Source organism: Protopterus annectens, chromosome 1.part0, assembly GCF_019279795.1.
Source record: "Protopterus annectens isolate FY-2018-M chromosome 1.part0, PAN1.0, whole genome shotgun sequence".
Classification (NCBI taxonomy): Eukaryota; Metazoa; Chordata; order Ceratodontiformes; family Protopteridae; genus Protopterus; species Protopterus annectens.
The window spans coordinates 1,759,625,027-1,759,639,267 of NC_056725.1; the positions used below are offsets into that span (position 1 = coordinate 1,759,625,027).

The 14,241-nt window shown below is 34.9% G+C and overlaps 1 protein-coding gene across 3 annotated transcripts in view; it reads right to left on the minus strand.

Moving 5' to 3' along the window:
* Window positions 1-817: 817 nt before the first annotated feature.
* MBOAT1 (membrane bound O-acyltransferase domain containing 1) overlaps window positions 818-14,241 on the minus strand; it is a 1,680,446-nt gene continuing 1,667,022 nt past the window's right edge. For 2 of the 3 annotated variants that reach the window (XM_044069118.1, XM_044069110.1), the window contains 2 exons: window positions 13,486-13,637; window positions 818-1,432 (listed from right to left, as the gene is read on the minus strand). In XM_044069118.1, the coding sequence (XP_043925053.1) occupies window positions 1,297-1,432; window positions 13,486-13,637 (288 nt within the window). In that variant the 3' untranslated portion in view covers window positions 818-1,296. Of the gene's footprint in view, window positions 1,433-12,981; window positions 13,213-13,485; window positions 13,638-14,241 lie in introns of those variants that run through there. The other variant, XM_044069126.1, reaches the window with a different exon arrangement.

Here is a 14,241-nt window from a genome sequence, read left to right on the forward strand (position 1 = left end):
GCTGGGTAATGGAAAAATCTTCAAATATGCAAAGAAATTTAAAGAAAAAAATGAAGAACAAAGCTTTGTAAACGCTGAATGCAAAATATTATTTTTGATGCTGAGAACCTAAAATTCAAAAATTAAATGTAGGCGAAACTAACAAAGACATACTAAATAAGCACAAACTGTAAGGAAAAAAAATTAGTATGATCCCCTGGGACCCACGCTCTTGTAACAGTAATGTTACCTTAGTGCCCAGCATACTGAGTTGTGGGTCCATGTTGAAGGACAGTCTTTCTGGACATTATATATCCTTCCAGAACCATTTAACAATATATCACAGTGCATGTGCTAGTTTCTTTAGAATACTTTACAATAATATTACACAAACTGTTCCTTTATCTACACTGTTGACTAGGTCATCCAAAAATTCACATAACAGTTTAACTGCAGGTGAAATTACCAGCAAAACATTCCTATGGCTAATCTAATCCAGAAGGCATGCATTAACTTAAAGAACTGCTGCACAACCTGAACATGTGTAGTAATAACCAATATTACTTACTACATAAAAAAATAAGAACTTAAAAGATCATTGTTTTTGGTAACTGTACAATAAGCTACAACTAGAAATACACACAAAAAAGAACAAACTTGCTGTAATAGCAGTTGGTTTTGCCTGCCTCCCCCTTCTGAAGGGCAAAGTGAACTAAGCATATTTAGATCTGTAATGACCAGCAAATCCAGCAGCATGTGGTCTTCTACATTTTTGTGATGTTATCAGAAAAGGTGCTTTGACACAACACTTCATTAATAATCTGAGTACCACTGTCAATTCAACACATTCCCATAAAATATTTATTGTTTGCAGCAATTTATACAAAAATGATCTTCAAGTATTTTAATTCCCTGCATGAAGGAAGATATAATAGGATAATTTTCAATTATGAAAAAGGAAATACAACATACTTGTTGCCCAGCAGAACAATTATGTGATTCATTAATTTCCTGTAATGTTCAATACCTATTAAGTGCATTTCCTCATAATGTAAATATATAAAAATACGCAAATAAAATAAATGCATTTATACTTCTATGCTGAAATATTTCAACATGTTTTACAATAATACACATCTACGGCATAAGAAATCAAAAGTGGGATCACACAGTTTACATTCTTTACTGTGTGCCACCTTTGAAACTAACGCTGCCAGCAACAAAGTCCTTGTTTGAAGAAATTATTCGAATGCAGTGCTTTTGCCTCCAATGATGACTCGTGTTCTTAAACAGCACACATTTTTAGTTCTGGAGGAGTCATTGTTCCTTCTTATTGTTATTGAAGTTCTTCATACCTTCATTTTGATAATATTGATGAATACTCTTCCTTGGTCTACTTGGCAGAAGGAGAAGGACTAGTATACTTAAGATGTGAAAATGAAAATACATCGACCTTTGGATAAAACAGAAAAAAAACATAGCATGTAAGCATAAACTGCTAACATCAGTGTTCCTTCTACACTACATAAAAATTAATAAATGTACCCTTAACATACACAAATCTGAATTATCATTCTGTATTGGATAAGCACAGCAGATTGCCAAGTACTTCTGGTATCTTTTTACCCTTATAATTCAAAGTAGATAAAGGTGGATAATTCTATTACAACTATTACAAACGTCTATATACATCATAGCAGTTCTTTTCTTGGACTGGCTAAACAAACTACAGCCATCATTTTTAAAAAGGACAGAACCAGTGATGATACTATATACTCTTTTTAACAAACTAAGGGGGAGGGATAAGACAGAATAGGAACAAAACACAAATGGGACAACCAACCTGGCAGTTTGACCTCAAAAGTGAAGAATACCATGGAATCACTCAAGAAGCAAATAACTGGGCCTATCTAGTACCCTAACACAGTTCAAAATGCAAAAGCATCACATATTCAATACATAATTTTGACTCAGTAACCTAGATAGCTAAAGCAGGGAGAGAATACTGGCATGGCTTACCTAGATTTTATTTGTATTTATTTTTGTTGACCAGGTTAGTCTCAGAAGGCATGGCCTGTTTTCAGGAAAGACCAAAAGTGGTATTCATACCAAGAGGGGAAATCTGGCCAGGAACACCAGAGACCTTCTATACTTTACATCTATCTCAGCTATGTGCAATTTCGACATTTGGGACCTTGGTTATGCTACTTTACCACAAAAGCATTAGGGAAAACTTCACCTTACAGTACATTTTCAAAATGCATCATCAGTGAAGCACTATCGTAACAACACGGCACTGAATACTATGTTACTAAATGAAGTCCACTCTGAGGAAAGGGGGTAATACCAGGGGGATAACTAGGAGCTCAGTACCAAGTGTACTATTAAAAAATTATTTACTACAGGTGGTCTGGAATAAAAAAAAATATGCAGTTATGCAAACATGACAAAGGTCTAAACTAAGTGAATGTGAGTATACCACAGAAAATTAAGAAAGGACTGGGAAAGATTTTACAAATATTAGAAATGTGACAGCTTAAATTAAAAACAAAAATCCAAACTAATACATCCAGAAAATAAAAATCCAAGAAGAGGAATGCACTACAAGAGGGAAAGTACTACTAAAGCAAAAATGAAAGTAAAATGCAAATGTAAGATGTCATAAAGGCACAGGTACTGCATTCTCAATGCAAAAACAATGAGCTCTTGTGAAGAAGTCTGAAACATAAGCATTTCACCTGTACAAAGGAAGCCTGAAATACCAGATGTAGTGGTGGAACAGATTATAGGTAGACAGGGATACCCAAAAAGTAGTAGCACTCAGTAGGGAACAGAGTAAGAAAGGGGATTCAGCTGAGCTAACCATGATCACAATTAAATGGCTGTGCAAAGAACTATTTTAATGAAGAAAATACAAACACCTGAAGCAATAAGAAAGAAGGAAAATTACATAAACGTAAGAAAAGGATAAAGACTTGGGATAATAAGTGTATTTTGGCTTTCATGACACATTTGTGTAATTACTACATGAATTTTATACAGGAAAGACACCTGAACTGTATAACTGCATAATCTGTTTTAGGAAAAGTAGTTATAAAAAACATCAGTTTAAACAGAACAAACTAGAAAAACTCTGGATGTACTTGTTTAAGGTAGCCAACTGCTCTTTAATAATATTTGATATTTAATAGCTGTGAAAAGCATAGAGGATGTTTTCTTCCGGAGTCAGATAAGAACAGGGACAGACTTATGAAATGTATGCAATTAATAATGACTGGGTACAGCTTTGGAAACTGCAGATGCTGTCCCACCCCTGCACTGCACAAACAATAGATAATATGCAATACAGATTTTAGAGTTTTTGTTTATATGGACACAAAAAAAAATGACTAATGCACAGCATGCATTAATAACAGCTGTGAAAAAAATACTGTTTCTTAACAATGATTATGAAGAAAACAAAGAATTAAGTATTTCAACCATTAAAATTTTGGATTTCACTACAGCCTACAACCGTTTAACCAGGTAAAGCTGGTGTGATGACGCATCGTGTATATGTCACAGTACGGTTAAGAATATTTCTTGGCATCCATGTCTCGAACATGTAACTTGCTATTATTTATTTATTTTATTTACTGGGAAAGTCCATCTGGTAATTGAAACATCTTTCGGTGACAGCCAAGACATAAAGCTCCATGGTTACATACAAAAAGATACTACGACAACACACAAAACATCTGCTAAAGAAAAAACATTTATAATGGTATAACTAAGATGTTTTAAGAATTAAACAGTCAATTAACTGCGCTATGCAATACAAATATATTAAACTGAATCTTTATATAAAAATATACAAAGACTGTTTTGGAGGATGTGCTGTAATACAAATATCTGAAAAGGAATATTTTATAAAAATTAGTAACAAGACAGTTTTGTTCATTGCATTATATAATACATATACTTTAAAGGAAATTTTTACACAAAGACAGTACGTAGTTAGGCACTCCAGTAGTGTGGGGGTAATGATTGTTAGTTGCCCAGTTTGGGCTGACACAAGTGTGAAGGAATGAAGAGAGAGTGACACATCCTTCTGTTAGTGGAAAGGAAAGCCTCAGATAGGAATTGAGAAACAGTTAGTGTAAGACGAGATGTAGATGAAGATCTGTGAGGCGTGAGTCAGTGAGGAATACATACGTCAGAAGATATTTACTTGGTTTAATTTCTCCAAGTCTTTTGGGTTTCTAATACCACGACATGAATGGACCCCATTCCTATGTCAAAGTATGATTGACGTTTATGAAATTAGTATTATTCCAATATTTGAGGTTAGCTGAAAGAGGTCTTTGTATCACCTGCAATGTGCCCAGAACTGACTCCTGTAATTCATAGCAAATTACATGCATCAGTAACATACCTAAATATGATTGTAAATTCTTTTTTATGAAACCCATTGCTCCCTACTATTACTGGAACTGTCTGGGTATCCTTCTTCAACACTGCCCTCATTTCTGCCTGCAAATACTGGTATTTTATGACTTTGTATCTCTCCGTATGTAAGACACTATAACCACTGGGTGTAGCAATTTCAATGATCGATTCTACTTTGGTCTTCTTTTCATGGACTACTATATCTGGTTTTCTCACATCTATTTTTTGAACTGTTGTTAACGGGTGATACCATGTGATATAAACTTCATGTTCTAAAATGCTTTGTTGCTCATGTTTCCAATGCTTGTCAGCTACTTTAATATTATAATGTTTGCATAATACTCAAAGTAGCAGTCTTTCTGCCATTAGTATATCACACCCAGCAACAAGATGTGCCACGGTTTCCAGTTTTGTTTTACGGAATCTGCATTTGTCTGTTTCTCCAACATGTTCAATGGACTTTGTAAACCAATGTGCACATAGTCCACTATCCTGGGCCACCAATATTAACCTTTTGTCTTTTGATTTAAATTCACCTCTCCTTAACCATTCCTGCATTAGATCCTGATTGACATGAGGTTGTTCCAGGAGTTTTCTGTACTTGCAACTATATTTATGCATTTTCCTTCCTTTTTGGCACATTCAGTTGCTGACAGATTTTTATCTACTTCTGCTCTGATTTCCATTCTCATTTGACACCAATATGCTTCAGTTAAACTAAGCAGGGAAGTCACCTTAGATTTATTCTCCTCATGTTTTAAAACTTTCCCTCTGTTTGGATCTTGTGAAGTCAGCATATATGTATGCAGTCCTACGATTCCAGAGCTATACATGCAGTCAGTTTCAAGGAGGCCCATACTTCATTCAGAATGGGGAACAGATAATCTTGGTGTATACTGATTTTTATAAATCATTTGATAAGCATGAAGCATTTTCTTGCGTTCCTATCTAACTGATCCAATACCTTTTGGGGCCAATCATCCCAAAACTGCAAATAAGAACAGAAACAGCAAATTGGTTTATAGCTTGGACTTTGTTCCTAGATGTCAGGGCTGTTTTAGTATTAATTTTAGTCTTCTAAAATATTAATTACTAAAGTTTCATTCACATTTGTTCATGTTTTATTGTTGATCCTTCATCAGTTCCCAAATATTTCTACACTCCCTCCTGCTCAAGTATTTTATATCATATTCCTGTCCCAGACTGATATTTTCTTGGTGCAGAAATGACATTCTTATATCTGAGAAAGTTTTAACCACTTGCAGTTGTGTTTTCAGTTCCTTATCTGATGAACTATACAGTTTTAAATCATCCACATGAACTATACAGTTTTAAATCATCCACAAAAAGAAGATGAGAAGTCTTTATACTTTGTTGTTTTCTAGGAGCCAAATTATTGCCATGACCTAAACTGTGAAGTAAACAGCTTAACAGGTTAAGGGTAAAACAAAAGAGTAGCAGTGTCAGAGAGTTACTCCTATGAATTTTTATCACTGGACAATAATTTGCCCTTTATCATAGCTTAGCTGCAAAATGGTTTGCCACTGTTTTATGGTCACTGTAATGTAATCGATAAATGTAGGGTGTGTATTTTATACATTTGTAAGCCCTCTTTTATCCATGAATGTGGAATGCTGGCAAATGCTTTTCTGTAGTCTATCCACGCCATACTTAGAGTCTTCTCCTTTTTACAATTCTCCATTATGACTTCAACAAAAAATGATCCTTTGTTCCATATGACTTTCTTTTGTTACCCTTTTCTGCTATTGCCACAATTGAGTTTTCTTCTAAATGACAATAAACTTTACTGGCATCATTTCCAGTGTATAGTTTATACATCATCAGAAGGCAAGTTATTGGTATATAGTTTTTAGGATATCTTGCATGTTCACTCTTAAGGAGGAGTACAATTATTCCTGTTGTTAACAAGGTTGGCGTCTGTTCATAGTGTGCATATAAATAGTTCTTACTCACAGCTAAATCTTCATGTAACAATATTAAGACTTTTAGCTAGAAGTTAATTATTGTATCGGGGCCTGGGATTTTCCAATAAGGAGCTTTTCTTAATTTTGTTTCTATTTCTCCAGCCATTACTTCATCCCATTTCATATCCTGTACATTTGAACTTCTTATTCTTTCTTTTATTTTCTATCCATTCGCCATCTTTGTTATGTTCCACACGATCTTCATAGATATTTCTCCAAAATTTGTCTATTTCTTTTTTTTTGGGTGATGTTTTCATTCCTTTTGCCTTGTTTTCCATTTCTCTATAAAAATGTTTTGGGTTATCAACAAATTGCTTGTTTTGTGCTTTCCTTTATATTTATCTGCATATCTTCTATGTTTTTTCTGCCTGATCTGATATCCTTAGTTTATTATTTGCAATAGTGTACAATAAATTCTGTTCTGAATTGTGCACATTGCTTTTATCACGTCTATCTTTCCTACTATTTTTGCTGATCTGTTCCCTCTTCTGTACTCTTTTAACAGCAACACTTCTTGTTTTGACTGCTTTATGGTTTTCTCTGTTCGATACTTCCATGACAGCATTTGATTTCTCCCCTACCTTTCCTTTACTGCTCTGTGCATTTGTAGTAAGATTTTATCTGTTATTAATTTAGCTGCACAGTAATATATCCTATCACATGAATTTCTATGAATAGTCTTGATTACTGTGTTCATTTTTTTTTATCAAACTTCTAACATTTTGGTCTTACTGACCTTCTGTAATTTATTCCTTTCACTGATCTTATGTCTATCCATCTCTATTAAATCAAACTCCTCTTCAATTTGATCATTTTCTTCTAAACGAAGGACACTTTCTTTGTTCTCCATTTCCCAAGGGCATTCTACAGAAAGTTCCAGAACATCTTCCTGTGCTATATTCTCCTCAGCTTCATACTGTGTCATCTGTTCCTCTTTCATATGAGAACTCACTGGCCTGTCACTCCGTAACATGGACTGTGTCAGAGTTGCCACAGTTTCCTGTTCCTTTCCTTGCTGTGCAACTCCAACTGAACTTTATTACTGGTTTCCTGCTGAAGGTTCCATAGTATCTTCATATGGCAACTGGATACATGTTTCCTGCTCTACTGGTTTCTCCTTAATTTGGGGACTCATTGTTCTATCATGCTATGATGTTATTATAGTTAGATTTTCTACACTAAATCCTTAATTTCATAGGTCATCCATTACTCCAATTTATATTTCTTTAACTTCTCCATTACTAATCCTCTTTTCTATATTTTATTCATAGATTCATAGATTAGTACTAGGCTAACTGCCCTTGTGAGCCATTTTAAGCCTAGCCAATTATCCCTTGCGAGACTCAAACCCTGCACCTTGTGTTTGTAAGGTAAACACCTTTACCATTAGATTTCCCCCTTTGTTTTCTTATTTTTGTACTGTAAAATTTTCCATAGTATGCCTTTGCATGTATTTCTCGTCAAATATCTTTGGTGCTGCTTTTTGCATATTGATTAGTTTTGCTTTTTCTTTTGCATAAATATTGCACCATATTAAATCTCTTTTTTCCCATGTCCATATTTCTTCTCCAGATATCTCCCACTCCTCCTATTCCTCCTTACTTGTGAAATTAATTATTCCATCATGCTGTGACATAACCAGTGTTAAATTTTCTACACTAAATCCTTCACTTCACATATTTTCCATAACACCAGCTTCTACTTTTGTAACTTCTACTTGACTAAGCTTCTGTTCTACATTCCCTCTTTGTGATCTTATTTTCTGCATTGTGAAATTTTCCATATCTGGATGCTTTTGCCTGTATTTCCCTTTAAATATATTTAGAGCTGCTTCTTTTGTGTTGACTAATTTGGCTTTCTCCTTTGCATAAATACTGCACCATTATCAGATCTCTCTTTTTTTCCTCATGTCCATATTTCTTTTTTATACCTTTTAAAAATCTCAAGATTTTGCTCTTTATATTTTTGCACGTCCTTACTCGCTTATTTTTACAAATGACCCAAGGTTTCTTGGTCTATATAATGTTTTTCATGAATCCATTCTATTCATGAACACAAAATTTGCATTTGAAGCTTTTCACAGTTTTTGTTGTGTGAGTATTTTTATTTCCTCCAATTTCTCTCTCAATCTTTTTGTATATGCAGGGAGAGGCATGTGGTGTTTAGAGTGATGGTTTTAGGGATAAGAAACATATCAAGACCCTGGGAAAGTCAGCAGCATATTAGGGAAACATTCTGATGGTGGTTGGTCTAGAAGAAGCGAGTTTGTATAAAAACTGTACTGCTGACCCCGAGAAGGTCAGCAGCATATTAAAGAAATATTGTGATGGGAGATTAGCCTAGAAGAAGCGAGTCGGTACAAAAGATGTGCTGTAGTTGGTGGTATGTTAGTGTGTGAGGAGAGGTGGAAAGAGAAGACGGTATAATCTTCCATGTTATGTATGATATGCAGATGAAAACGCTAAGTCCAAGGCAGTAGAAAAAGGCAAGCACAGTTTTAATTTAGCACTTTCATCTAAATAGTCTTGGACTACTTCAAAATGAAACCTACCGAACTTCACATGACACACAAATACTAGAAAAGTCACATGACAGGTTGTAGTATCACATGATCCAACATGTAAATACATTTATAAATGCACAAATATTTTTAAAAAATAATGGTAAAAGCAAATTTATACAAAATACATTGTTGAAACATTTTTTTCTTTTTCATCAAATAGCAGTCCTCATGTTTAACAGATTATTGATGGAAAATGAGTCATTTAATCCCGGAAACACTGCTGCATTGAATTTAATCTGCCAGAACTGTTCACATGCTTCAAGTGAGTTTTCCAGTCACCATCCCTTTGGGACTTTACTACCTTTTTTAAGATCTTGTTGTTTGTCTTTCATCTTTTCCCGGTTAGGGGTCGTCACAGCGGAACTCCGGTCTAATGATCGGCAGTTGTTTTTTATGGTGTCGAGTTGCCAGCCCTACGCCCAACCTTCAATGAAGGCACGCCCATTCAATGCATGTCTTTTGATGCCCACTCGACCGCGGGGAGGACATGCAGACTCCACACAGAAGGCACTCCCAACCTAAGTCGAGAATCGAACAGGAGTACCTCTTGCTGTGAGGCAACAATGCTACCGCTGCACCACCACGGAAGTCATTTTACTATCTTTTTTAAGATAAAAAATTAAAATTGCATAAAAATTCTGACAGGCAATAGAGTGCCTACATAACGCATTTGTGGCATCATGCATTTAATGATATATACACAATGCTAACCAAGTTTCCTCAAAGCGTGTTCAGTCTTTCCAAAGCAGAAGTCACTGTAAAAATCACATTATGAAATATTTACAACCTTCAAAGTTCCACAGGAAAAATTTACTTGACAATTTACTACAAAATCACATGGCACACTAACTTCATTCCCTTTAAGCATAAGCAAGCATTGTGCACAAGCTCCACACTTAAAAATTCTATTAGGTGTTTTAATTTCACTTTGGGGGATGTACTTCGGTAAATTCTTAATTTTTACCTTTTTTAAAAACAAACTTTCTTTGTGTTCCAATTGTGTTTTGTAAACTAGGGTCCATATGTAACACCACCTTCCAATTCTTACAATATATGTTTATAAGAGGGAAGCCAGGTGGGATAACATAGAAGTTCCTGAGGAATTTTACCCTCCTTAACTTTTGTATTTATCTCACTACTCATGGTTAGGCAATTTGCCATCCCTCCAGTACTAACTGGTTTAAATCTACCACTTCTCTCATTCAAAATTTGTTATTCAGTAATACTTAACAAGTTAAGTGGATCCCATGTGCTAAAAGCATCTTCTTTAAAGTCTCTCACTCCTGTTGGAAATGCAATTCACTGCAGGCGATTTGTGACACTCTCACCATTAGGCCCTTAACTATACTAGCCTTTTGTTTGTGTGAATGGTAACTTTGATAATCTAAGTAAGAATTGGAAAATGTTGACTTCCAATATATTACTAACTCAAAACAATTATCTGCAAGATTTTTATAAATCAAGGTAATTCACAAAATCAAAAGACCAACAGTGTGTAAATTTTAAAAATTCTGTTGAAAAGTTCAGAAATTAAACAATCAAATGTTCTGGTCCACCTGTCCGTATCAAAAACATGTCATCTAAAAAGTGTTGATATATCTGCACATGATGAAACAACTCCCTTATATAAACATACCTTGTTTCCTCATATATACATCACCACGTTGACATAAACTGGGTACAGCTTACCCAATAGCAATACCAGTTATCTGTTAAAAATGCTTGCCCTTGAAAAACAAATTGTTTTCAAGTACAAGTTCCAAAATTCAGTTAACATTCTAATACCAAGGTGGGTGAAAGAGTTGTTCTCCATCAGGGTAACATTAAATGAATCAACTCCTGTTGAGTGTGGAATACAAAAGAAGAGATCAGCTACATCAACTGTAACAAAAATTACATCCTGTTCAAATATAACATTACATTTGTCATACAAAAAACTGCTTTAACTTGTGATTGACATACCTAGTGCAGGTCTCAGTTTTAGAATTCACTGAGGCAACTACGAGTCTTAATGCAAGGTTTACAAGGCACTTATGGACCATGAGGATACTAAAGATCCCCTAGAACAACCAGGATGGTCAACTTGTAGGAATTTAAACAACTTAGATGAAACAAAATTTTCCAACAACAGATCATAACAATGTGTAAATGTACCTGTATGCAATATTTACTACATTAATTGACAAGCATTAATACCTAGAAGTTTCCATTAACATTTCAGTCATTTTCCGCACATAGTCCTTGTATTCAATAAGCATGAACTCCCCTCCCCTGTCAGGTTTCATAATATGAATAAACCTGTTCTGTTTTAAAGTGGAAAGCAATTTAGATTCATCCCTAGACAGGTTATAAAATCTCGTTTCCTTTCCTGTGTGCAAAATCACATAGCTCAGTCTCGCACAGAGTTTCATAAACCAGGCAATGGAGATCTGAGGGAGAATTAAACATACTTTTCTTAGCTGGTACTGTATAATCACTTACCAAGATAATACCTTGCTGCTCAGCTAAACAGCAGTTCTAAGTTCTTTTTATGCACAAACAATTTCAGTTCATTAATGCAGTCTACTTCAGAGAAGGGTGTCACAAGAACAAAAGTAACGCCCTTTATGCAAAGATCAAAGAAGGCTGGGATAATCTCCATAGTACTTAGTTAAAGATTTTAAAATCATCCTCACCCATTATTCTTAAACTCCTCCTTCCTTGCCATTTGAGAACTCTTCCAGCTTTAAAATGGGTGATTAACACCGACAGACTATACTTCCTCTAACATATAACAACATTCTAAACAAATAAATGTTCAGCATCTTAAAAGCCAACTACTAAAAAAACAGGAAACAGATTTAAAAAATACACAGGACATTGCAGTGGAACATTTTTGACCATGTGGAAATTGTGATAATCTGCAACAGGGGGAAAAAGAAAATATAAATAAAGTCAAACTTGAAACCATAAAGTAAAACACTACTCATGTTTTGTAAAAGGTTTACAAAGTTTCACTGAATAAACTAACACGGATAACCCTTTGACTTTCTTCAGCGTCATCAAAAGGAGCAAGGCAAAAGATAATTTGGACATTCAATACAGAGCTCAACAGGCTGTCCAGTTCACTTTTAGTCTGGGAAGACAGAAGGTGTGGGCTCTATATGCACACCAAACACTTGGATTATGTGTTGGTAAAGTATGGAGGAGAGGTGTTGTTCTCTTGATACACCATATTTTATTTGTTTTAGACAACAGGTTAGACTAAGGTTCTATTTACCAGATCTGGTTGCAGTTCAGGTAGGTGTTAAAAGTATACTGGTACTCACTGTGAAGGTTACAGAATTTTTGTGAATGTCTTAGGCAAATTTATCTCAAGTAATGTAAGTATCCCCCAGCAACTTCCATGAAAATAAATCCATAGGACTTAGTGAGATTTACATGGTCAATAACATACAATTAATCAATCAATAAATAAAGGGTGACAGCAATTAGCCAATAGGTTCATCAATCAATTGATCAATATATAAATAAATGATACTTACCAGCTTCCAACCTAATCTGGCTTAGATACTACGGTGGAGCAACTGTACTGGCCCCAGCAGCTGATCATAGTTAGCATCACAAAATGTGTCCATAAATGAAAGCTGAAAAAGGCACTCTCTACAAAGACCTTTGAACTAGTAAAAGGACATCTGACTAACCCACCTACAGAAAACATGAACTTTGGTACTTGGATTTGCTTTCAGTGGATGTCAAGCTTCTGGTGCAAAATCTGTGCAGCAAAAGTTTTGAACTAGATATCTGAACATAATTCAGGACTGTTTTGTTCTTGGTAATTCAAAGGGCATTAGAGCCTTATTTAATCAGTCTTCAATCCTTAGGTTCTTCACTACTACATTTAATACCACAGTCTACCCTCAAATGGCTTTGTTTAAAGTTTATTTTACAAAATGTGTCTTTATAACTCATAAAAATAAAAAAATGAAGGGAAAGAGAGCACCAATAGGTGCTGTTTGGACCATCTTCCAGAAGGTACAATTCTGCCTATCACACATGGTGGGGGGGGGGGGGCAAAATGCAAGGCAAGGCTTACTTAATGGCATATTTTTCAGCAGAAATACTGCTGGCAAACTGAGGGCCAGTGATGGCTGACCAACTGAAAAATCTCTCCCTTAACAGAGCACACAGTAGTTCTGGAAGGGAAATAGATGATGAAACTTGAAGATGTCAACTGCTACTGCTGGCCAGCGTGCATCTCTGGGGGTCCAACGAAAACTGGAATAGAAGACAGAAAAAAGGGGATACTGCAGAGAAGCTTGACTCAGTGAACATATACCTTTTACAACAGGAAAATATAAACATTAAGACACAACAAAAGGTGTTACTTTGTGTCAATCTATATGAATGAGATGCCGGAATCCTCATTCTGATAGAAAAGGGATACAACTGTTGATAACAGCTACAATAAAAACTGCCATATATAGCTAATTACAATATCACATTTACAGGATCTGCTATTAGCACTGTCTTATGCCAATATCCACTTACTTATAATATTTGATGGTTGGATCCACTGCAAGTAATACAAAAGGTGTAACTGTATAGCAAACTGCCATTTGCGTAACGATCCAAGTTATGATGTCATAGACGACCTTTCTTTTCTCTGAGGAAAGGAAGCAATGCCTGAAATTGTTCCTCATCTAAAAGAATGAAACATTTTTATATATGTATAGACACAAATAAAGTATGAAGATAAAAATAAAGTAGGGTACAAAAATAAAATATACATAAATGTACACAGTCTTGAAAAGAATATTCCTGAAGTAAAAAAAAAAAATATATATATATATATATATATATATATATATATATATATATATATATACATACACACACACAAACACACACACTCACACCAGTGCAAGAATTTTAGTTTTCATCTTCTGCAGACAGGTTGAGATGGAATGGAATCTAACAGTCCTCAAATTAGTAGGATCACAACTGGCATTACACCATTAAGAAATGAGGCAATAAGATGTGTATCAGAATAATCCTGTGCATGTCTTCTTGTTCTAGACATGGTTGAGTCTCTCACTTTCCACTTACTGTAGTATGTCACTGATTAAGTCACTTAACCAGTCCAAAGTTCCTGTATCACACACATCAAAGAAAATGTGCTTAACTAGTGTTACCTGGTTAAAATGCAAAATACGTGATCGACAAAGTCAGAGTTAATGAGGTATATATATATATATAGTACAGAATACTGTCATAATTCTGTCATTCTCGTGCATAGGCTAAATA